The sequence below is a fragment of the Periplaneta americana genome, chromosome 11, assembly GCF_040183065.1.
Source record: "Periplaneta americana isolate PAMFEO1 chromosome 11, P.americana_PAMFEO1_priV1, whole genome shotgun sequence".
In the NCBI taxonomy this organism is placed as follows: Eukaryota; Metazoa; Arthropoda; class Insecta; order Blattodea; family Blattidae; genus Periplaneta; species Periplaneta americana.
In genome coordinates this window covers 176,642,306-176,667,419 of record NC_091127.1, presented here as the reverse complement: position 1 = coordinate 176,667,419, position 25,114 = coordinate 176,642,306, and the positions used below count along the sequence as shown (strand labels likewise).

Sequence of the window (25,114 nt, the reverse complement as noted above, 5' to 3'; positions counted from 1 at the left end):
TTTGAAGTATTTTAGTTAATTTTATCATCAGCAATTATAACACTTTATTACGGTCCATAGAGCCGCCTTGTATTTATATTGTAATTTCTGCCATACAATTATGGATTTTAAATAGAAACATGTCATTTTAATTTTTAATATTAATTGAGTTTACTTGTACGGCAACATATAGTGTACTCACACCATACATATGGGCTTACTTGTTTCTGATGATGGCTCCATAGAGCCGAAAACGTTTAAATAGATATATTATGTAACAAAATATTGTATAACCAATATATTTGTTAAATAAGGATAAGCATAGACGGCACATATAATAAATTGTCATTCATATAATTTTGTAGTTTTCAACTTCAGCTCACTCAAAATATTCACAATGAGCACAATTATAATTGATTTTTACGACTTAAAAATATACATAACTCACTGATATGACATGCTAGCCGAAATAACAGTATCCTAAGTTTATTAACACATCACTCAACTTCATTTTTTGTGTTTCTGATGGCATTCATTTGTTTGAATATTCACTACTTTAACGCTGGCATAATATCAGGGTAATGAGTGGACTCGTGTTAATTTGAATTCCATTGGGGTTAATTATCTGGTTGGGGTTTTCTGAGGTTTTCCCTAACTATAAGGTAAATGTCAGGCAGTCTCTCAGTGAATTCTCGGCATCATATTGCCAAATACCATTTGTCATCACCAATCCCAATGCTAGATAACCTCGTAGTTGATATAGCATCATTCTATCTCTAAGCACCTGACTGCAGAAAGTAAATCGAAACAGTGCATTTGCATTACATGATACACTAATTTTAAACTGTGTGAATCACGCCAATTATATCTGTTCAGACGTATGGCTATGTTCTCAAAAATAACTTCTATGCTTTGTTTTTATGTTGAAATGGTTTCATATTGTTGAACAAGGCTGTGATGAGGTATTGGAGAGTATATGCACATTGTTGTAAGTTCCTTCTAACAAACATATTATGCTGAAAATTGTAAGGTAACAAAAAACTCAAATTTAATCGTGAATTACATAAAGAAGGACAAATGAATTATGCAAAAATAAAAAGTCTTATTATGAGGTAATTTTTTTTTCATTTGTTTCTCTGTATATCTTGGAATTTAGAAACAGATTAGAAATAAATGGCCTACTAAGAAACTGCATATACTTTCTCACATATAATAAAGAGTACATCCTGCAATATATAGTATGACACAAAAGTCACTTGTCAAATGGAATTCATTTTTCTATCTGGAAATGGCTGCTATCTTTCATTTATATTTATGTTCTGTGATTTTATCCAGAAATAGACCATGCTCAACAACAATGCTACAGTTAGTTTCTGTTTTGTTTCGTTTATACTTTAAAGTTACTGAAAACTGAAGGACAGATCTATTATTGTATTTTTAGTTATAAATGATATCTGGAGTTGAATAAGAGATCATGTTGAGTCCTGAACAGCAAATGGAGCTAGTACCTGTACTGCTTTATGGGGACAATCAAAACAACAAAGGAAGCTGGGGACTAGTTTCATTGTCGTCGAGTTGCGTACTGGCCAATCCTTCCTTCAGTATAGTATGTTTTATTCAGTGATAAATGCCTATTTTTTCTGGATTAGTATGTTCATGCACAAAATGCACATTATTTGTACAAAGAAAACCGAAAATGGATGCAGGACTCCAGTAAGTCTAGTGTTCAAAAAGTAATGGTGTGGTGTGGAATACTAGGTGATATGATTGTGGGACCATATTTCTTTTTTTTTTTGGAAATGTGAACCAGTACATATTTGGAGAATTGAGGCATTGACATGGGAAAGGTCGTAACTGCCAAAAATTCGAATTTTTAGGTTTTTCATTGAGAATGTAGTAAATGGCCATGCCAATGGCACAGAGAAGGTAGTATGTCCGTATGTAATGAAACGAAGTTGGAAACGTAGTCTCTAGATGTTGTAAATTGTATGTGTACAGCTGATGGCGCGGAGAAGGTAGTAACTCCTTTTACAACATCAGAGTGTGTCTAGACAAATATGGGCTGATACTCCGATTCACCCTCAGCAAAATCAAAAGGAGTACGGTTGGTTTCGGTTTAACTATAAATCCAAAATGATTATTCCTGTTGGAACTGACGTATACACAACAGAAGCCTCAATAAAGTATTTTACAGAGCAGAATAAGAATCGGATGAGTCTAATGGTCCTGATTTACATTATTGCCAAGAAACATTTTGATTCAGTGGACTTGAAATTCCTGGTTTCAGAACATTCCTACATGCCATGTGATAGGGAATTTGGCATCATAGAAAAAAGAAAAAAAAAAGATGCAAGACCATGGTTCCTGAAGAGGTAAGGCCTAATAATGTAATAATGATGAAGGATGAGCATTTTTTCGACTTTTCTGCAGAATGTGACAAGTTTTTGAATACAACTCCTATCAAAATCAGCACCCTCAACTGGATTAGACTCTCAAGAGCTGATTTTCCTCTAATAAAAACAAGAAAGTCATTTAACGACCTTGAAATGTGAACAGAGCACAGGATTTTTAAGAAAGGACAGTCATTAACGTCAATCACTAACTTGCAGTGCTTGCAACGCCTTGAAAGAAGACCAGTTGTCCCTGATGCCAAAAAGAGAGACTTGTTATCTATGTTAGACTTCCTCGATGAAAAGTATCATGTATTTTACCGAAAAATCTGCGCATAATGTATAAATAACGTTAATTCTCACTTTGGCTAAGGAGTGATTTCAATGTTGTATTTTCATAAAATAGGATTTCACAGATAAATCTGTGCCAGACTTTTCAAATTTCATATGTAACACAAACATGAGTGTATGCCTTTCATTTAAAGCAGTTTCTGTAATAATGTAAGTGAGAAAGTGTTCATAAATTTGTTTTTTGCTTCCCCTGAAAAATTTTGTTTTTGGCAGTTACTATCTTTCCCATGTCAGCGCCTCAATTGTTGGACAGTATTGTAATCGACATCTTGTATAATTTACCACTGAATGAAGGAGAATGTGGTTTGAGCACATTATGCTATAACAGTTCGTGAGAAATTAAACAACATGTTTGGTGAACTTCAGTCATGGCCTTCATGGTCACCAGACCTCAGATCTCTACATTTTTTCTATAGGGATATGTAAAACAGCGTGGACACAGCCTGCATCTGTAGATGGAATGAAACAAAGGATCATCCATATTATCGAACACATTCCAAGCATTACTTTTAAGAGTGACAGAGGAATGTCAGGATCGTGTGAGATACTACCAGTATCAAGTAAATGGAACACATTTTAAACATCTGTTGTTAAGACGCGTTCAAAATATTATTTTTTTAATTTGCAAAATAATAGTATTAGATTAGAGTGACACTGAAAGCGTGCCCAGATAAATTGATGGCTCTGTATTAAACATATCAACCCACTGCCACCGGGCATTTACCCATTTGCAGTGTGAATAAATACATACATACACAAACCCATTGTATACATGCATGTACACAAACAGAACTACAGATAACACAGACTCGGGTATATTAAAAATGTATATTGCAAATGATAATGTAAGAACAATGTGTAAATTTTTTAAGATCTTCACGGAAATTTAAGTATTGTTACTAGGCAATATAAAATGATCATCTTAGTTGCAGCATCATTTTAATAATAAGGTAATTTTGGTGCAATATTGAATTGCACACACTGCTAAAAATGTTTCCCATCTCTCTGATTTTGAGAAGGCTGAAAATTCGTATTTCGTAAAAATCTCACAATTCTGCGCAACACCAAACTCCTCCCACATAGAGTGTAAAGATATGTGCTAATGTGCAAACAATGACATGTTTCTCATCTTCCCCTGCTTGCATCTCTCTTGATTTCTAAGTATGTGTCCTACAGGTGGGACAAGAATAACATCCAGTATTTTTTTCATCAACGAAAACATGTCCCATGAACATGATAACTATGAACTGATCTGACTCTCCAATCTCTATTATTCATCTGACGAGGAGAGAGATATTTTGGAGAAATTGTTTTATTATCAGCATAAATGCCGTCACTATTTATATTGCTCAGATTGAAATATAATTAAAATAGAGACTGTAAACCAGAAGCCACTGAGAACAGTTTTATAAAATAAATATTCCAGTATTTTTATTGTGAAATATTAAATTTTCGAAATAACCACATCGACAATGACGAGAAAGAGAAATCCAAAATTTTAAAACGTTTAACTTTCGTTTCCTTTCTTTTGCTAAACATAAATATGTTGAAAACTTTTCAACACATGCAAATTACATTATTTATAGTATTGCAACAATTTATTTTCGCATTGACTTAAGTATAATACTGCACTTGTTTACTTGTTTATATTTTTTACTTTTGAACTGTATAGATTATTCGATGTCTATGTAGTTATAATGTACCGGTACTATATTCTTATCACGAGCATTTTATTCTTTAAGAACTACAAACACGCTGAGGTCACTGTAGAAACCTTGAGTGTCCTTTACTACCGAGTTCCTTTTCACACACTGTTTGCAAATTCACACTCTTTCAACATTAATATACAAATACAACAATTGCACATAAACTATAATCAATAATAATTCAAACAGTTGTACAGTAGTCTAGCATTACAAGTAATAGAAGAAAATGTTTTATGATATCACAAACAACTTCGCTGTCATGTACAATATCTGGAAAATGAATTACTTGCGAGATTTATATTAAAATAAGCTATCGCCAGAATTTAAAACGTTTAAATTTATATATTTACAAAACTATAAAATATATTTTTGTCTAATATAGATTTTGTGAAAGTGATATAATTTATAAATGAAAGAGTGTTTACTTCGCCTCAGCCTATGTCTAAAAATCTCAAAACTCTAAACATGTCTACAGGGTCTAAGAAAGTTTTTTTTTCCATTTTAACCAAAGGAATTGGGTCACTGCCTCTCAAGAATCAACTCCATTCAAGATGCAATGTGATCAGAAGTGGCAGCAAGCTCCTTGCCCCACTGTTAATGTGTTACAAGATCTGCAGACTGCTATTATGTTAAACTGGATTGTGTTGCTGTTTTGCAATGCTCTTCATGTAATTCTTAATTTTCGCAATATGAAAGAGTTCTCAATTCATTTTGAATCTTGCGTACACTACTTTTAACACTTGAATATAATTAATTGATAAACTAGTGGACTTACTCGTGTTAATTATGTAAGATTTGTGTGGCTTACAGCTGTTTCAGTGCTTCACACACCATCCTCAGAGCCTACTAGATCACGGCGTCATCTCGAACTTCTCTGCCTGTTATGCGAGCGTGTTTGATTGTTGAAAGGTGTTGAAGGGTGGAGTCAAATAGTGTGTGTGTACTGAAATTGATCTGTGTGTTGAGAATTTGATTGGGGTGTGTTTTAGTGTGTTTGTATATTTCGTATTGTTCTAGTGTGTTGTATGTGTAGGATTTCCATGTCCGCATTTATGTTATTGTATGTATGGTTAGCATTGGTTATGTGATAGGCGTATGTAGATGTATTGTGTCCTCTGGTTATTGCTTTAATGTGTTCTTTGTAGCGTGTTTTGAATGATCTGTCTGTCTGTCCTATGTAGAACTTATCGCAACTATTACATGTTTTTGTTTTGTCTTTCTTATGATGTTGTCTATTATGTTTGGATTGTATCCGTTTTCTTGTGCTATGTATTTGTGTTCACTTCTTCATTGTAGTGTTGTTGGCTCATGGGTATGTTGAGTAATTTGTGTACCATTGTCCTGAATGCAGCATGTAATAGTTGCGATAAGTTCTACATAGGACAGACAGGCAGATCATTCCAAACACGCTACAAAGAACACATTAAAGCAATAACCAGAGGACACAATACATCTATATACGCCGATCACATAACTAATGCTAACCATATATACAATAACATAAATACGGACATGCAAATCCTACACATACAACCCAAGAACCAAAAACTCAACACACTAGAACAATACGAAATATACAAACACATTAAAACACACCCCGATCAATTTCAGTACACACACACTATTTGACTCCACTCTTCAACACCTTTCAACAATCAAACACACCCACATAACAGGCAGAGAAGTTCGAGATGACGCCGTGATCTAGTAGGCTCTGAGGATGGTGCGTGAAGCACTGAAACAGCTGTAAGCCACACAAATCTTATATAATTAACACGAGTAAGTCCACTAGTTTATCAATTAATTATAGTTCTCAATTGTATAAAAGTTACTGTATCAACGAAATTTTTCAAAACACACAGAATATAATTTAAAAAATGGAAATAACATTTTAAAAGTACTATTGAACTTCACAGATTATACATAGATGCACAATAAGTTGCTCCTGATTGTAGGGTTGCGGTTTTTAAAAAATATGCAGGTAACAGTATGAGAAGAAAAAAACTTACGATTCCATAATGTACAATTCTATGTTTCTCCCCCCACCACCATCCCTAAGGAAAACATGTTTGAAGACATAGAGGACTGTACAGTACACAGATTTAATGCAGAGCTTTGACAAAGACACTATTGAATTGTAATTCAATGTGTATTGACGCAGATATGAATGCCCAATGGAATAGAATATGGAAAAATCAATTAAATAAACTAACCATAATATGTTAATTATTTAAGCACAATTGATAGTACCAATGTACACAAGTTGTCAAATAAAAGAAAAAAAAAAACATAATATACTGGAACTTAGTCCATGAAATACTGTCTACATTGCACCTCTTTCGACTTCATAAAAATTGACAGGAGTGTACGAATTTACTTCGTATCTATTAAACATCTAAGATTTAATGGTCAGAGAGGAAAACATGGTTTTTATAGAACGTGTATTTTTCTTAGAAAATAACATAGTATGTTCTAGTGATGGGAATAAAACGCCGAAAATTATTCTAGAAAATGCAATCTTAAAATGAGACGTTCTCTGTAATAACAACTTAACGTACTTTCCCCCTCCTTTATTTTAAGCATACATTGAATCCTTAATAACACATCTTCCTCCTGACAAAGTATTATTTTCCTACAACAAACATAATGCCTTCTAGAAACATTTCAACGTAGTTGCATGCGATGTTGTTAACACCAGATCTAATGTTTGATGCCCTATATCTCAAATTGAAGATTTTGTATTGAAGTTCTTGTTTCAGAGAATGTCTCAAATAATGTATAAAAGTTTTCTTTCTCAATGAGTTTGTCTTCAAACATAACCATAAAAAAGGTAAAGGTATCCCCGTAACATGCCATGAAGGCATTTGGGGGGCATGGAGGTAGAGCTCCATGCTTTCCATGACCTTGGCACAAGAATGAGGTGGTGTGGTCGGCACCACGCTCTGACCGCCTTTTACCCCCGGGAAAGACCCGGTACTCAATTTTATAGGAGGCTGAGTGAACCTCGGGGCCGTTCTGAAAGTTTGGCAACGAGAAAAATCCTGTCACCACCTGGGATCGAACCCCGGACCTTCCAGTCCGTAGCCTAACCATACTTTTCTTTATTCCGCTATACTGGAGAATTAGCACGGTCACTTTGAACCGTGCCGTTATGTTTACCACCAAATTTAAGTAAATACACAATGTCACCAACATAAGAACATGACGTTGGTGTGTGGCGTAGTTGACGGGAGAAATTTTCTCTCTCTCTGTCTACCTCCTTCGTTCTGAACATTATTGAGAGATAGCACCACTGTTAGCGACAATGTGTATTTGCGTAAATATTGCGAGTAAATTATGACGAGTGCCTTAGATGAGAGGCTCGGGACAGAAACAGTTTTGCTGTAGCGCATGCGCGGACCTCTCATGCAGTGGGAGCGTGATCCTTACTTGAATTTATTTTTGCGTGTACTTGCAGATTAAATGATTGAGATCCCTTCTTGCTCCGGTTACAGGCCTTGTATTTACGAAGGTTATGTTATGTTAGATTAGCTTAGATTAGCTTAGCTTAGGTTAGGTTAGATTAGCTTTGGTTAGGTTAGATTAGCTTTGGTTAGGTTAGATTAGTTTTGGTTAGGTTAGCTTAGCTTTGGTTAGGTTAGGTTAGGTTAGCTTTGGTTAGGTTAGGTTAGCTTTGGTTAGGTTAGCTTGATTTGATTCGTCCATGTAGTAGTTAAAATTATATAATATGACAGTTTTTGATTCGTAATATTGTTAAAAAATAATAGGCCTGTAATGAAAGCGGTGAATAATTTCATGGTCCTTAAATTTTTTTTTCGTAAAAGGCTAGGTATTTTTCTATAGGCCAGAAATAAAACAGCAACGCCGTCATAATTACGTACTTTACGCTTTGGCGAACATTAACTGGAAATTTACTTTCCGTCATTTTAATTGTATTCCGTAAAACACACCTTTTTTCCTGTTAATTTCCTTGTGATAACCTAGTTTATTATCTTATTACATCTTCATTTTCTTTTAATGCATTCAAAAAACCGCCGTTGTACTACATAAAACCTTGAACTTGACTAATAGAGTGAATTATTTAAGAATATAGTCGCGAATTTGACTACCACCATTTCGATTATATTTTGTTTGATACGGCTCGGTACGGCCCGGTGACTAGTGGCCAGCGAGTAGAGTCGACTATCGATATTGGTCTGCCGTGCGTATTATCCAGTTGTTCCCTTTATTCAATTACTATAGTGATCTCTAAGGTTCTGAGTTAATGAGATACAAGGGAGAGCAATGGTGGATTAATACATAGATTGGATAAAAAGTAATGGCAACACTGCTGTCACGTGACGATGGTGCGTTCGAGAGCTGCCAGCTGTGTGGACATGAACAAGGACTATTAGATGAGTTAGTGCAGCCAGCAGCGACAGTACTCTGTCAATCTACTGCAGTGTGTAGAACGTTTACTTTCATAGGGATGGTGCGAGCGCCCTAAGACCACGTTTACAAAACTAGAGCAACGTTTCTGGATCAAAATTGAAGTGACACGAGGTCGTAGTGCACAAGAATGTTTTCAGGGAACGTGTGAAGCATGTGCCGATGCAGCGTTGCCATATCGCACAGTGGTACGATGGGTTAAAGAGTTCCGGAAAGGCAGGGATGCCATTCAGGACAACCTCCGTGCAGGACGACCCCACGTGGAGGACAACACAGTTCAATTTCTTGCTTCCCTGTTGGATGCTGATCGCCGATGAACTGCGCGTGAGTTAGCAAAGGAAGTCGGAGTATGTCACAAAACTGTGCTCCACATTCTGCAAGACATTCTGGGTTACCGAAAAATTACAGGATGTTGGATACCCCATGAAATTTCCGAGGTTTAACAATGGCACCGCTATGCAGTCGCACAGGCCTTGTTGGACCGGTACCAAAGGAAAGATGACGACTTTCTTCGACAAATCGTCGCTATGGACGAAACCTGGGCTCGCTCATATGAACCAACCAAACTTGAAACGTCAATCAAATGAATGGAAGAAAGTGCGCCCTATATAAAGTGCTGTGAAGGTGATGTTCATTGTGCTGTATGACATTGATGGGGTAATACTATACTACGCTGTACCTCCAAGGCAGACGGCAAACGCGGACTACTACTGCAGGTTCCTGCAGCATCACCTCGGTGGTTCAGAATCCCATCATTCTTCATGATATTGCAAGGAGTCACACCGCTGCTTATGTCAAGGACCTTTTGCGCCGCTGGCAATGGGAGATTCTGGAACATCACCGTACTCACCCGATATGAGTCCATGCGATTACGATCTTTTCACCAAAGTGAAAGAACCACTGCGAGGGACCCGGTACAATATCAGAGATTAACTTATCCGTGCTATAGGGTGGTCAATATGGATCAACAAAGTTGGACGCGCTGATGGTGTACGATGCCTTCCAAATATTTGGCAAAAGGTAATAAATAAGGGGGACGACTATATAGAAGGTACGTAAATGTTGTACCCCTGTGAATAAAGCCATGTCAGAAATATCGAACTGTTGCCATTACTTTTTATCCAGCCCTAGTATTTGGTGATGGAGTTGAGTGGACTAGTGAGAAAATATAGTTTCACGACATTTCGAAAATTGGTTCTATCTTCGTCATCAGGTGAGAGACAGCCTACTTGTCAGGATCGTTAAATACAGCTGCGTGTATGACCGATCAGTCCCTGATGACGAAGACAGAACTAATCTTCAAAACGTCGTGAAACTATATTTTATCACTAGCAATGAAAAAAGTCCACTCCACTCCATCACCAGTTAATGAGATGAGATGACAATACTGGTGATATTATAATAATTATGAATTTTATTGAAAATGAAGTACGGGACTTGTAGAAATTTAGGGAATAATAATAATAATAATAATAATAATAATAATAATAATAATAATAATAATAATAATAATAATAATTTAGACGTAACTTCTTGACATGACCTTGGGAAATCGCTAGTCACCAGAATGAAGTAGGGTTGGCACTATTATTTGAAATTTATTATTTTTCACGAATATGTAGCAACAATGGTAAAAAAAATACTGTAGTTTACATTAAAACTTTGAGTCAAATATTCTATGTGTCATAGTATAAGGACATGTCAGTTTCCATAAACCTTTTTTGATTATTTATTGACAACTTACATGGGTTTATGTTCATTTGATTTTTTTCTGTATGAATTATTGTAATGGGAGAAATACACTGCCGAGCAAAAAAAAACGCAACACTTGAATAAATTTGAAATATCAAACTATAATACAAATTATAACATTACTGTGTGCTTCTACGGACCTATTTCTCTTAAGCAAGTATTAATTCATGTTTTGGAAAGGAAAATATACTCATTGGGTGGTTTGTGACACCCTTTTTGCCAATTCCAGTCCCTTACTCTATATTTATTGCTGTGCCATTAAAATTTACAACCCTAAACACAAGCAGCCAAAACAAAGCAACAACACTATTATTTTCTTTTAATGCTTATAATGGAATTCTGTCATAATGAACTCAGTTTTAAACAATATTTACGAGAGTTAAGATGCCGTTTAAGCCCCGAGAACGCCACTAGAGTAGTCGCGTCGGTAGAGGATGACCACAGCTTATGTTATGTGACTCAGGTGTTGCATACATGGCCCCGTAGCTCTTGAAGAGTATCTGAAGCATGGTGACGGACATTTCTTCCTAAAATATCCCACAGATGATCATTGGGTTAAGATCCGGACTACGTGACGGCCATTGCATGAGTTGGATCCCTACTTCATTGAGGTACTGGAGGACATATCGCGCCACAAGAGGACGTGTACTGTCTTCAAAGAGCACGAAATTGCCACCAATAAATGAAGCAAAAGAAAGAACATGTTGCCCAAGGATTTCTTTCATGTAGCGATGGACAGTAAGAAACTCACCCTCCACAAAGACAAGGTCCATAAGTAGAGTAAAACTGATGCCTGCCCACACCATCACTGAACGGCTATGAAATGCTGTCCTTGATGAAAATTTGCATGAAGAATACCTTTCTCCAGTCCTCTTCAACACTTTTCTCTTCCATCTGGGGATCTGAGGCAGAATTGGGTCTCATCGGAGAACAAAACTGTTCTCCATTGTTCCTCAGCCCATTCCTGATCTTCTTTTGCAAACTGTAAGCGAGTTTGACGATGTTGTCTTGTAAGTTCTGAGCCAGGAGCAGGTCTTCTGGAGATCAGGCCAGCATCATGTAACCTCCTCCTCACAGTCCACTCACTGACATTCACACCTCGCACTTTTTCAAGTCGATTTCTGGCTTAGACCGCAGTGGTGCGGCGGTTACGCAGCATTTGAAGGCGCAAGAACTGGTCATCTATTGCAAGAAGTTAATCTTTTCTTACCACATCTCGATCTTCGAGAATATGAACGAAGTTCCCTGTACCTCTGCACTGTACGTGAAACCGTCGACAGAGTTGTACGCACCACCTGAGCCACATAACGTAAGATGCTGCCATCCCCTACCAACGCCACTGCTCTAGCAGCTTTCATGGGTTTTAACGGCATCTTAACTCTCATAAACGTTGTTTAAAACTCAGTTCAATATCACAGAATTCCATTATAAGCAAAAAAAGAAAACTAAAGTGTTGTAAATTTGTCTTAGCTGCTTGTGTTTAGGATTGTAAATTTTAATGTCACAGCAATAAACACAGACTAAGGGACAGGAAGTGGCAAAGATGGAGTCACAAACCACCCAATGGGTAAACTTTTCTTCCATAAACATGAATTAACATTTGTCTAACACAAAGAGGTCCATAGAAGCACACAGTAATGCTATAATTTGTATTATGGTTTGATATTTCAAATTTATTCAAGTGTTGCGTTTTTTTTTTGCTCGGCAGTGTACTTATGTCTCTTTTTCCAAGCGAGCAGATGTTCCATAAGTTGTCAATAAATTATCAAAATAGGTTTGTGGAAACTGACTTATGTCACTTTTTCCAGGCACTGCAGAATTAAGGTGCTGGATGATACTACATGCTTTGAACTGTCTCAGTAGCTATGACCTGTATGAAATTTCCTAAACAACTTGAAATCTGCCCACTGGTCCCTGCAGATGTAGAAGGGATTATGCTAGCCAACATAAATAAATTTATAGTTTCTTCTGTAAATATGGCGCAAAACGGACTAATCAATAAACCTTCAATAGTAGAAGAAGATGAGGACTTTCATAAAATAACAAAATCAGTAGTCTTCTGCACAGTTGGGATAGGCACAATAAAGCATAAAACATAAACATAAACCTTCGGCGTCAAACCTCAGAAATTTTGCATGCTAAGTTAATATTGGCCTGTAATTATCATACTCACAGAAAGATCACAAAAAGAAATTACATTTAAATGCAACACATATTCAAACCACATTTCAAATTCTAGAGAGATCAAAACATTTCTTACAAATCATATTTACATCATAACATTTACTTTCAGAACAATATTTAAGAAAATAAATGTATATGACACACAAAACACTATTAACAAAAATTCTAGCCCACAACACATTTACTTCACGTTAAGTACGAAAAGAAAAGAAATAATTTCAACTAAGTAAAATTTCTCAAGTTAGGGAAGACGTATAGAATAAGTGCAATGCCTTCCAATACCAAGCACCTCTTCTCTTCTTGGCTGATCTCTGCTTATCCAAAACCCAGTTTTAATTTTTACACCTTGTACAGTTGTCCAAAAAAAAAAAAAAAAAAAAAAAAAAAAAAAAAAAAAAAAAAAAAAAAAAAAAAGTGGCCGTACTCGTGAACAGCGAATATTTTCTAAGTCCACTTCGGGTCACGGCGATGTTACATGATGCATGTGCTTGTAGAAGCAGTTCCGGAACTATGGAATCATTCCGTATTTGTATCGTAGACCAGCGGAAGAGTGCTCGCTTAATGATTCGAAGGTTGGGAGTTCGGGCCTTGTTCGAGCTTTCATTTCATTTTTTAATCGTTCTTTAGCGATATAAATAATATTCAAATTATCATTTATATTCTGTTATTGTTCTTTATCGATATAAATAATATTAAAGTTATAATTTGTTATATTCTGTTATCGTTCTTTGGCGATATAAATAATAGTCAAATTATCATTTGTATTCTGTTATTGTTTGTTAGCGATATAAATAATATTCAAAATATCATTTGTATTCTGTTATCGTTCGTTAGCAATATAAATAATATTCAAATTATCATTTGTATTCTGTTATCATTCGTTAGCAATAAAAATAATATTCAATATCATTTGTATTTTGTTATCATTTGTTAGCGATATAAATAATAATCAAATTATCATTTGTATTCTGTTATCGTTTGTTAGCGATATAAATGATATTCAAATTATTTATCATTTGTATTCTGTTATCGTTCGTTGGCGATATAAATAATATAAATTTAATGTTAATTTTAGAACAATACAGATGCCTAATACGAGTGTTAGTTTTTTCTTCTTATATTATTACATTATGCTATCCTGTAACATAATAAATTGAAAAGGAGTCACGAGGATTTGAACCTGATAAGTTGACATGTGAATTCCGACTTTCCCGACGTCCGACGTTCCTATGTTCTTCCGACTGAGTTATGTCATTTACCTGGTATTAACGTAATTCAACACATTGTCAGAAACACTACAACTGAACATTTAGATTATATTCTGAATATTTAATAATGATATAAAAAGGTTATGTTTATGACAATAATATTTGTAGTTGTAATACCAGCTGTAGCGGAGATACCCGAAGGGAAGTCTGTATCTAGAGAGCGGCCACTTTTTCTTTTGACAACTGTACATGTACAGTCTTAGACACAAAAAAAATTGCTCTCCTGTAGCATGAATTTGTCGAAGTCCACTTCAGGCAGCGTCTGGTTCACACGACTAAGGGAAAGGATGTTTATTTTGCACCTAATTTACCCCTCGAATATCTTTGTTATAGATTATTTGTAACAAGTGATCTACAGACAGACAGAAAAAGCAACAAACAAACAAAAAAAAAAAAAAAGGAAAAACAGAGCAGAGTCCTGCATAAGAAATTCGTTCACTTGTAAACTTGAGCTCCGAAGGGGACTCAGCATATGTCTGAGATTGTACATCTATGAGTTTCGTTATACTGGGTGTTCAGTTCAAAGTGTGTCATGGCTCGCTGTATGCCGTCATGTGGCTAGCCGATGAGCCTAGAGAATTCAATCTTCCTACACTTCCACAGAGGTGTATAACCTATGAGGTAGAGAAGTTGCCTAGCAAGTACGGCGTTCATTCTGAAGAGTACGTACCGATACGTACGGTAACGCCGGTAGTGGCAGGAATGTGAACTGTTTGGAAATACGTACTGTCGGGATATGGGGAGAGGGTTAAGACGATTACTTACGTATTTGTTGACATTAACTTCGACGGTCAACATGGACACGGAGCATTTGATTTGTGTTGTGGAATGTTACCGTACGCAACCGATGATAACAAATACCCTGCGTACGACTTGCCGGCGCAAAACACAGTTCGAAAGAGGTTATGGTAGCACACAGACCATACAGACCGCCATCTGTTGCTACGACGTTCAAGTTATACCGTACACGTTGTCAAGTTCAGATTGAAGAACGCCTTAAATAATAGGCAACTTCTCTAACATATAAGCTGAAACTTGCTTCAAATCGGTGACCCAACAACAGTGACGTCATGACACACTTTGAAATGAACACCCAGTACATAAAAGGCTACTGATCAGTGCGATTCTGAATCAATCTGTTTCCATCCTTTTCAAACAGAAGTCTCTGCAGTGACATCTGTTACCAGGAGTTGGAAAGAGAATACTGGAGAACATGTGCATAGAATTACAGCTTCCTTCAACATGAAATGAACCTACTACATTGAGCCAATGGCTTTGCTTTATTTCCTCGACTAACCAATGCCATGCTTTTTCTGCTTAAAAGTTCATCTTCCTCTATATGGACTGAACACGTGTACCTTTGACCCACAATAATCACTAGATCACTAAGATGAGTATTACTAAGACAAGTAGGAGAAATTTACTGAAAGGTATGACTGCACTGACACTACTGAGCATAAGAAGTAATATAATCTAATTTGCATTAATCACTTATTCTTGTTCAATTACACTTATGATACAACCCGTTTAATTTTTAGTGCACTTAATATTTCAATTACTTCACTATATAATTGTAATAAATATCTTAATCAAAGAAGTTTAAACATATTTAAATTTCTTAAATTCATAAATTACTTTTATTACATAATACAGTGAGACAATAAAGCTAACAAAGTAAGTTTTTAGATAAATGGTAAATGCATTGCCAACATGATCTTTACTAAATAAACAGTTATTTTATATTACATAAACCATTTCTTTCTTTTTTTTTAAAAGAGAGATTGGAGGAACGAAAATAAAAGCCTTAAAAGTTATCAATATGATGTACAGATATTTTATTATAATTTACAGTCAAAAGAACTCATTTTACGTATTTAATTTTGTACGCCACTGGAATGCTAATTAAACTGTAATAACAGCAGAATAAAGTATTAAGTTACACACTTGTGAAAAACTTTTTCCTTCATAACATTTCATATATTACACAAAAATAATTCTATGAACTGCGATTTTCTATCTTTTCTTACATTGTGTGTAAAACAGTTCTTCATAATCATATTTACAAATAACACAGTTTGCAGAGTACTTGGAGAATCGAGATTACATAATCTACAGAATCAGTAATATACATAAGACAGTAACGTGAACACTTAAGAATTTCCCTGATTCCTAACTTTATTTTCTACAATATACGTACACATAAGGTGCAGTAAAGTAGCCAATATTGTCTTAAACACCTCATAATTATCACTAAAAGTTCATTAAAACAGAATTTAAAAATAATTACAGGAAGTGGAAAAACCATGTCACAAACAGTATCGATCAGTTTTTCTTACATGAAATGTAAAAATAATCTTAATAAAGAAAACTAAAATGTAAATTCAAAATACCTATATGTTATATTATAATAATAATAATAATAATAATAATAATAATAATAATAAACACAATTAAAAAATGGTCACATTCCACTTCGAGATTACAATTTTTTACTTTTGAGCCATAATTGTTTTTAAAATCTAAACATCAAATTACTACAATGAGCAAGTCCATTCTAGATATCTATTAATTAATCTATGATATAATTCTCAGTTTCAAAATATAATGAAGAATTTATATAAACTTAAATATTAACAAAAATTGTATATTTAAAAAAATAATTTTTACAAAGTTCAAAATAAACTGCACATTTGTCATACAGAATGATCCCATACCCAAGCAATTTTGATTTGTGTGCAGTATTCTCACTATTTTACAAGAAGTCAAATATTTATAGTCTGTCGTAACTTTTATAGAACTTATTATCATTATTACCCACTCTCTAATCCACTTGCTTACACAAAATTTGAACAGTATAAATTTTTCACACTTATTAAATAAATAAGTAATATTCGTGTTTATATTCAGCGTCTAATACACATCTAAGTACGAGCTCTTGTTTACTGTAACCAATATGAAAAGATTTACATAGCACGAGATGTATTAAAGATTGCATGCTGTAACACTGCAGTTCTGAAACATGCAATGTATAGAATGTGTAAAGCTATATTGCTTATCAACAACCCCAACACATGTCTAGCGTCGTTCCATACCTGTGTGGGGGGAAGAGAAAGGAGGAGAGTCGAGTTCAGCTTCCTCCACCCAACGCTGCCTTGTACCAAGCAATGTGTCTGTATCTTCGTCCACACAGCGTTGAGGGAATGTTACACCGTCACCCAGACTGGAATAGAGACACCGCTTGCTTGTGTTTGCAGATCATGGCACTCACAACCCAATCAATAATATGTTCACATGAACATCTATCGCACATGCCATGCATATAATAAATTGTTGACAATAGGAACACAACAGCAATATACTGCTTGGCACTTACACTTATTTTGATAAGAAATGTCTAAAAATGTAAAATAATACGACGTATCATTATAAAACTGACCCATTTATTTCTTAAGTAGGCACAATTTCTCTAACTTCATGAACATATACACTTAAAATAACTTAACTGGCACTGCTTTTAATTAGTTTTATGTTTGTTGTTATATAAGGCCATAAAAATGGATCTAGGTTGGAAAAACTACAGTTCAACATCATGTCTCATTGGGGTGATATACGATTATTATATCTGGAGTGACAATGTCTAACACAGAAAGATACAGTTGTACTTAAAAATATTGTATTCATTGTATGCTTTGTACTGCACTATTTTATTACTACTATTAGTATTATTATTACTATTAGGCCTATCATCATCATCATCATCATCATCATCATCATCATCATCATCATCATCATCATCATCATCATCATCAATAATTGTCTTATTTTTTTATATTTTGCATGTCTCACTTATTTTGACCTGCTGTTCATATTTTATTATGTTTTTTTTCTTTCTTTCTGTATGATTATATTATGTCTGATTTTTTCTTACTTGTTGTTTACATTTTATTATTATTATCTTATTCAGTTTTGTGTGTAAAATTGTAGTGTACTTTGTAAATTTGTAGTGTTTTTGTAATGCAGTTTTTACTCCTGCTTGAGTGTTAGAGAAGGCCATATGGCCTTAACTCTGCCAGGTTAAATAAATTATTATTATTATTATTATTATTATTATTATTATTATTATTATTATTATTATTATTATTAAATCTTGGAATAGACTCACTATAGAATAAATGGAGCTCAATGTTGTATGACGTTCTTTTATTCAAGGTTATCAATTCCATAGTTAACAGAATTGGAACAGAAGTTGGCAATACTATTCCTTAACTGTACTGTTTACATTTGTTTTTAAATCTTTTGTATTGCCCCTACCACTATATATTGCCCTTAAAGAATTTCGGTATTCGTTAGTTGTAAGTCATTACTTGTGTTACATTTTAATTATTGTACTTGTTCCTGAATCATGTATGTAACTTGTAACCGTAAATCATTGCTTGCAATATCTCTTTATTACTCTTAACTGTTTCATTGTTCATGAATTAAGTATTAATTTGAAAGTGAATGTCAAACTTTGTTTTATTAATCTGCTATTGATTATCTTTTTAGGTCGTGTATTTACTCTGAATCAGTTAGACATTCTTGTATATCTTTTGCATTGATTATTCCTCAAACATCTCATTAATCTTTAACAGGAGCCATTCTTTCACTAATGTGCATGCTTCTACTTAATTCATGTGAATTGTAACTGTGACCACAATTTTATGTTATCACTTTACTATTGTTTATTGGTTATAAAATATGTATTTTGATGCCAACTATAACCCTAATATACTCCAGGGTATAATAGGGTTTATTAAATTGGATAATAAAAAAAATACTTTAGATGGTGTTCTTTTATAAAGTGCATTCACAATACCAGTATTTTTTTTTTATTCCTGAAAATATTATTACTATCTTTTCTACAGACTTCATTAATTGAAGGAGATGACTCATAGAAAACAAAACACAGTCACTTTGACTAGTCCTGCTTTAGTAGAAAAGTACTATGTTGATGCATTATTACAATGGACTCACTTGCAGTAGCGGCCCGCAGTTACAAAGGTTGGTAGTTCTGCATGAAAAATAGTGTATTTAGCAAACGCATGCTATTTATTGCATCTAAATCGGATAACGCGTGTAATTACAGCCCCTTCTCGAAGTTGACTGTGCACCCGAAATTGTACTCCAATCATCCGTGCGCTACACCTCTCCCACCTGGTACAACTAGTCACGTAGTGGAGATGTGCTCCACATGCTTTTCTAGTTTTTTTTTTTTAAGTCAAATTAACTAAATCCTTCACTCCGGTGTTTGTTCATGTATTTTCTCCTCTAAACGGAATACACGGGTGGGAGAGAAAGCGTTTTCATGAGCGCAGCAAAAAACCAATCGTTTCCATTACACATTTCGGTATTAAAATGACTAGTAGGCTACATGATTTCCTCGACTTTTTCCAGAAATTTCAATATTTAAATTTTGTGTAGGACGTCCTAATTTCTTACGTTAACATGCAATTCCTCTTTTAATTTCGAAAAGGGTTGGTCGATTAGGTTTTCATTTCATTCATTTCTAATATAAAATATTTCCTTAGACACACCGACTAATCACATCACACCCCCACAGTACTATAACACACTGAAACTGTAATGATATACAGTAGTCCGGAAGCCTATGTGTTCTAACGCAGGTCATAAAGAGACGAGGGTGTTGACGGTTCTTTTGCATATTTGGAGAGAGCTGTTTCGGTTGCAGCTCTAATGCAGTCTTATGGGACGGTGAAGAAAACCAGTTTTCTGTAACTGCCGATCACAGATCCGAAAAGTACACTACAGCTAAAATCCTCGAGTAGTTCAAGGCTCCTACAGACAGTAAAATCTCGAATCGAAAGAGAATGAATTGGAAAAATAAATGAAACGAACTAGATTACATAAAAGCACGTTTTACATTTTTAATTTTTTCAGGTCCATTTAAATGGCGGTTCTGCAGCTCTGCAGTTCTTATTGTAGAACCGCCCCTGCTCACTTGCTAAAAAAATTACTACATTTATATTAAATATGTGAAAATTAAGGTCTGAGAACGATATTCAAGACTGGGGAGCACGAAGGGAATGCAGTAACTATTATGATTGTAAACCATAATTATGAAACGAGAATTATCACACGTTTTGTTCAATTCTCTCTGTTGTTGATATCTCTCCTTCATCTCAAGAAAAATTATCTTAAACAAAGTAGTCTAGACATTCATTTCACCAAGTCCACCGCTGTGAAGTATTACAGATGTTAAGAGGTACACCACCTGTACCAATGTTTTTGATATTCAATCTTTTACCTCAATTCTCAATTGGTTTCCACTACAAGATTTATGCTCCAAAAGATTTTACAAATCAAGTGAAAACAACGTGTGGGAACTGTGCAACATTTCCTGTGAGTTATGTTGGGAATTGCCAAGAGGGAATCGTACCACTAATTAAATTCCACTCACATTAACGTATGATCTCCACTGTGCGCATGTCATTACTAATAACATAATTTACCAATTTTCAATCAATCTTCTAAATGTATCCAGCTGTTTGCTGACAACAAAAAGTCCACTATAGTCCACTGTAGTCTATTCAGTTGTTGTTTTTCATGAGAAATGAGGAGTATTTTGATCCGTGTTCATTATAGATGCCAGAGTTGGGGTTTAGTCAATATATACTGCAGGGCTGTGTCTTCTGCAACTGGTACTGATGATTTTAATTTACTTCTTTTGTGGTTTATGGATGGACAGTATAGAAGAATGTGTTCCAGATCTTCATCATGATTATTACACCACAGACAAATAGGATTATCAGAAATGTGAAATCGGTGTAGGTACAATTGAGTGACAATGTGACCTGTTCTGGCTCTTGTTAAAAATGTTTGAACATGTCTGGGCAAGTTTTTGTACATTTCCAGGTCATTTGGTTTCTTTTGTACAGACTGTAAAATTCTTCCTTTGTCAGAAGAGAGCCAATTGTTGATCCATAGGTTTGTAAAATGAGACTTTACTGAAGCAAAAGCACTGGATAGAGTTATCACTTGAAGAGGTCTTGGTTGCAAATATGTTGCCTGTATTGCAATATTATCGACTTTCTCCGTTTCCAGGTATACCACAAATTACCAATTTTAATCACAATTAGATTGTTTGTTCGTTGTTTAGTCAACTGTCCAAACCTCACAAGTGACACCAATAAGACATCATTCATAAGTAAACTAAGCCAGGAGATAATGGGGTAGGGTGGCCACATAATTAAATCTGAATAATAGCTGTTTCGAAACAAAGTCTGAATGTAACAGCTGCAGATTAAAAGACATACAGACATATCTATGTAGTATTTTAGATGAAATTAGTCACACAAATACTAGACTGAGTACACAAAGTAGTTAAAATTTCCTCTTAGATTTACTGAAATATTATAATAACAAGAACTGCTAAAAACAGTGAACCAACAGAAACAATGATTTAACAAAATAACCAAGTATCATTAATGCCCTATGAAACCTCGTGTAAACAAAAATAACTGGCATGGAGTTATGAGCAGCTGTCTGTCAGCAGGTATTAAACCAAATTATATTCTTTACGGAAATACATGGATACTTAAAATTCATTATTAATTCGATCTTTAACAATGTTCAATTATTCTAATTTAATACTGTACAATAGTGGCAGCTGGAGATGGGCTCTGGAGCGTTGCCCTCCTTGTATAAGTAACTGAACATTTTTTGTTTTAACTTGCTGAAAAGTTTAATTCCTGAAGTTGTCACACACAGTTGAACCCCGACTATCCGTCACCCTATTAACTGATCAGCGGATTATTCGACCGTCTTTCTCTCACCCTTTTCTTTCTTTCTTTGCTGCGGAAAAAGTACAGTAGACTATGTGGTGCTATACCTTATATTAATACCTATTCTTTTCTAGAGTCTGTTATTACAAGCCTTTATCCTTACATATTACTACTCCCAGCAATAGGAACAGTTACCGGTAGGCCTACTTGAAAGTGTTTTGCCCAAATTGTAACATAGTCACTACCTGCTTTCAAAGAAATGGTCCCAAGAACTTCCACAAAATTTATAGCAAACCCGTGTAGCATTCAATCCTTATTCTACTGTTCCAGTGGCCATGCTTAATAATTTCTATGCAAAATATCTTCCACGGATGTCAGAAGTTTTTTTTCTAAGTATCGAAATAAAAGTACAAATAATTGATCAGTTTGGGAAAAGAGAAACTGTGGCACATCTCACATCGGAATACGAGATTAGTGTTACAAATAGGCGCGATTTAATTAAAAAAAGGCTAAAGTGTATAAAGTCTGTAAATCTACAACAGAAAACCTCTAGTATTCCTATCTTCCTGCAAAGAATCAACGCAAGGAATTTACTTGGCCCTTATAAACCCATTGTTGACAACCGGACTTAAGAGTGAATTTCTGATTAACTATCTAGCATGTTAAACACAAGACCACAGAGGAAATTATGAGGCTGTGTTGTCCACTTAATTTATGAAAATATTTTATGGTACAGATTATCCGATTTTTCGATTAACCGTCCAGGCCACCCCCTTGATTACCACGGATAATACAGGTTCTACTGTATTTACAACATGTCCATGTATTGCATACTGACATGCGTTTAAGCACATTAGAGTATCGCATACACAACAATAAAATGGACTTGGTCGATTTCTCCAGTTGCATTATTAAACATGTTGCAATGACAATGGACATCAACAACCACTCCCGACAACTGTATAATACTGTAGCAGGCATATGCCTAGATGCAGAATCTGTGAGGCCACTCTGACAGAAATGCTTATGATTTCTCTAGAAATAAATATATATGTTTACCCAAATGTTAATAAAAGTGTTTTTGGTTTCTTGGAAGGGAGTATGTGACAGTCTATTTCATGGATATGAAGTGTCAATTCAAACTGCTTATGGTTTCTTGGGAAGCAAGTCCATTTGATGGGTATGAATTAAATATCAATTCAAATCATCATCATCATCATCATCATCATCATCATCATCATCATCATCATCAGCATCATCATCATCATCAATAACAGTCTTGGATTAGGTCTCCTGGCCTTTCCGCTTCCAGAAGAAAGTTGATCTTTCCATCTCTTCCTCGTTTTCCATGAGGTGTATAGTCCAATAGTCTCTTGGGTAACCTATTGTTGGGCATTCTTAATACATGCTCATACCAGTTGTTGCGGTAAGATTCTATAGTATCCGTAATGGCGGTGATATTCAATTCTATTCGGATGTCAGCGTTCCTTTTATGGTCGTAAAGAGTATATCCTGCAAGAGGTCTTAGCAATCGCATTTCAGCAGCTTCTATTCTTCGAAGTTGTCCTTTCGTTAATGACCATGTCTCTGATCCATATAGTAATGCCGGGACTGCCATAACTTTATAGAATTTCAAAATTGTTTCTGGTCGAACTTTCTTTGATAGTTCTTAACAGTTGCTGAAATTTGGCAAGTTTAATATCTACGTCCCTGGAGTTTATATAAGAAAGATTGCAGCCAAGATAGTTGAATGTGTTGACTTGTTCTATACAATTATTATTGATTGCAATTTTGGATCTTACATGATTCTTTCCTTGGAAGGCCATGATTCTGGTTTTATTTATAGAGATTTCCAAATTATAATTTTTTGATATCTTGTATAGTGTGTGTATTGCTCTTTGTAAGTTGTCTTCAGAGTTTGCTAAGATTATCTGATCATATGCATAAAGTAATGTGTTAAGTGGGAAGTTGTCAATCATAAAATCTGTGAGCAATTCGTCTTCCCAATTTTTGGTAATGTTATTTATATAAATATTAAATAAGGTGGATGACATTGGGCAGCTTTGCTTTACTCCTTGATTATTGTTCCAGCTTCCTTGCTTAAAGTGTTATTTACTTTTAATTTGATTTTTGTGTTTTTGTACATATTCTTGATTGTGTAAATTAAATGTTGGGGTATTCCCAGTTCAACTAAAATGTCCCAAAGTTTTATTCTGTCAACTGTATCGAATGCCTTATGGTAATCAATGAATGCCAAGTGCGTTGTTATATTAAATTCTCCATGTTTCTCAATAATTTGTGCTAGTGTGAAGACGCCATCTATGCAGGATCGATTTTGTCTAAATCCATTTTGTCCTTCTCTAATGAATGTCTCTGTGATTGTATTTAATCTGTTTGTAATTATTTTTGCATATATTTTGTATCCTGAATTTAGAAGACTGATGCCTCTGTAATTATTGCAGTCTTTGCGGTTTCCTTTTTTGTGGATTGGTACTACTATTGATTCCATCCACTCATCTGGTATCTGTCCAGATGTCCAGCATATGTTAAGAAAATCTAGAAATTTATGTAAAAAGCTTGTAGGAGCATGCTCGAATAATTCCGTATTAATTCAGTCAGAACCAGGCGCTTTTCAGCTTTTACATTTGTTAATTACTGATTCTAATTCTTCTATACTGATAAGGTCAACATTGCTATCATTAATGGTTTCCCTTGTATCTGCACTGTCTTTATTGGTCCATAACTTCAATTCAAATAATTAAGGTAAACACATTTTCACTCTTCGTGATTTGCCAATTCTGAAATCCCAATGTTTTATTTGACATGTTGATTATTTATAATAGAGTCCCTCCCATGACTTGAAGCTCTAGCTAGCAGGAGATACAAACTTATAGGAATTGTTCATCCCTGCAAAGAATGTAGTGAATAAGCTCCTCACTCTTACACAAGGAAAAGAAATGAGAGCAGCAAGAATAATACAACAAGTTTGAGGTCGCAGTGTTAGGGACAATAATCCGACATTCTTTCAATCTAGTCTAGTCTAATCCCTACGGGTGCTATTCATAGACATTTCGCTAGCCCGGGCTATGAGCGTGCTGAACAGGATTCATATCATATCATATCATATATCACTAACACTGGTTTATGAATACGAAAAACGTTAGTTCGCTGATCATCCACCGAAAGCCCGCGCTAAGAATGTCTATGAATACGGCCCTACATGACTAAATCCACGAGCCAATACCAATATGCATTTCATTACACATTCAATCATA

At 34.9% G+C, this 25,114-nt stretch overlaps 1 protein-coding gene across 3 annotated transcripts in view; it reads right to left on the bottom strand.

Moving 5' to 3' along the window:
* The window catches only part of LOC138709634 (palmitoyltransferase ZDHHC20-B), a 142,283-nt gene that overhangs the window by 57,008 nt on the left and 60,161 nt on the right, over window positions 1-25,114 (bottom strand). For 2 of the 3 annotated variants that reach the window (XM_069840541.1, XM_069840542.1), the window contains one exon: window positions 17,151-17,278. The exons of the other annotated variant lie outside the window; for it this stretch is intronic. In XM_069840541.1, coding sequence (XP_069696642.1) covers window positions 17,151-17,278 — 128 coding nt within the window. The remainder of the gene's footprint in view (window positions 1-17,150; window positions 17,279-25,114) is intronic. 3 annotated transcript variants of the gene reach the window in all.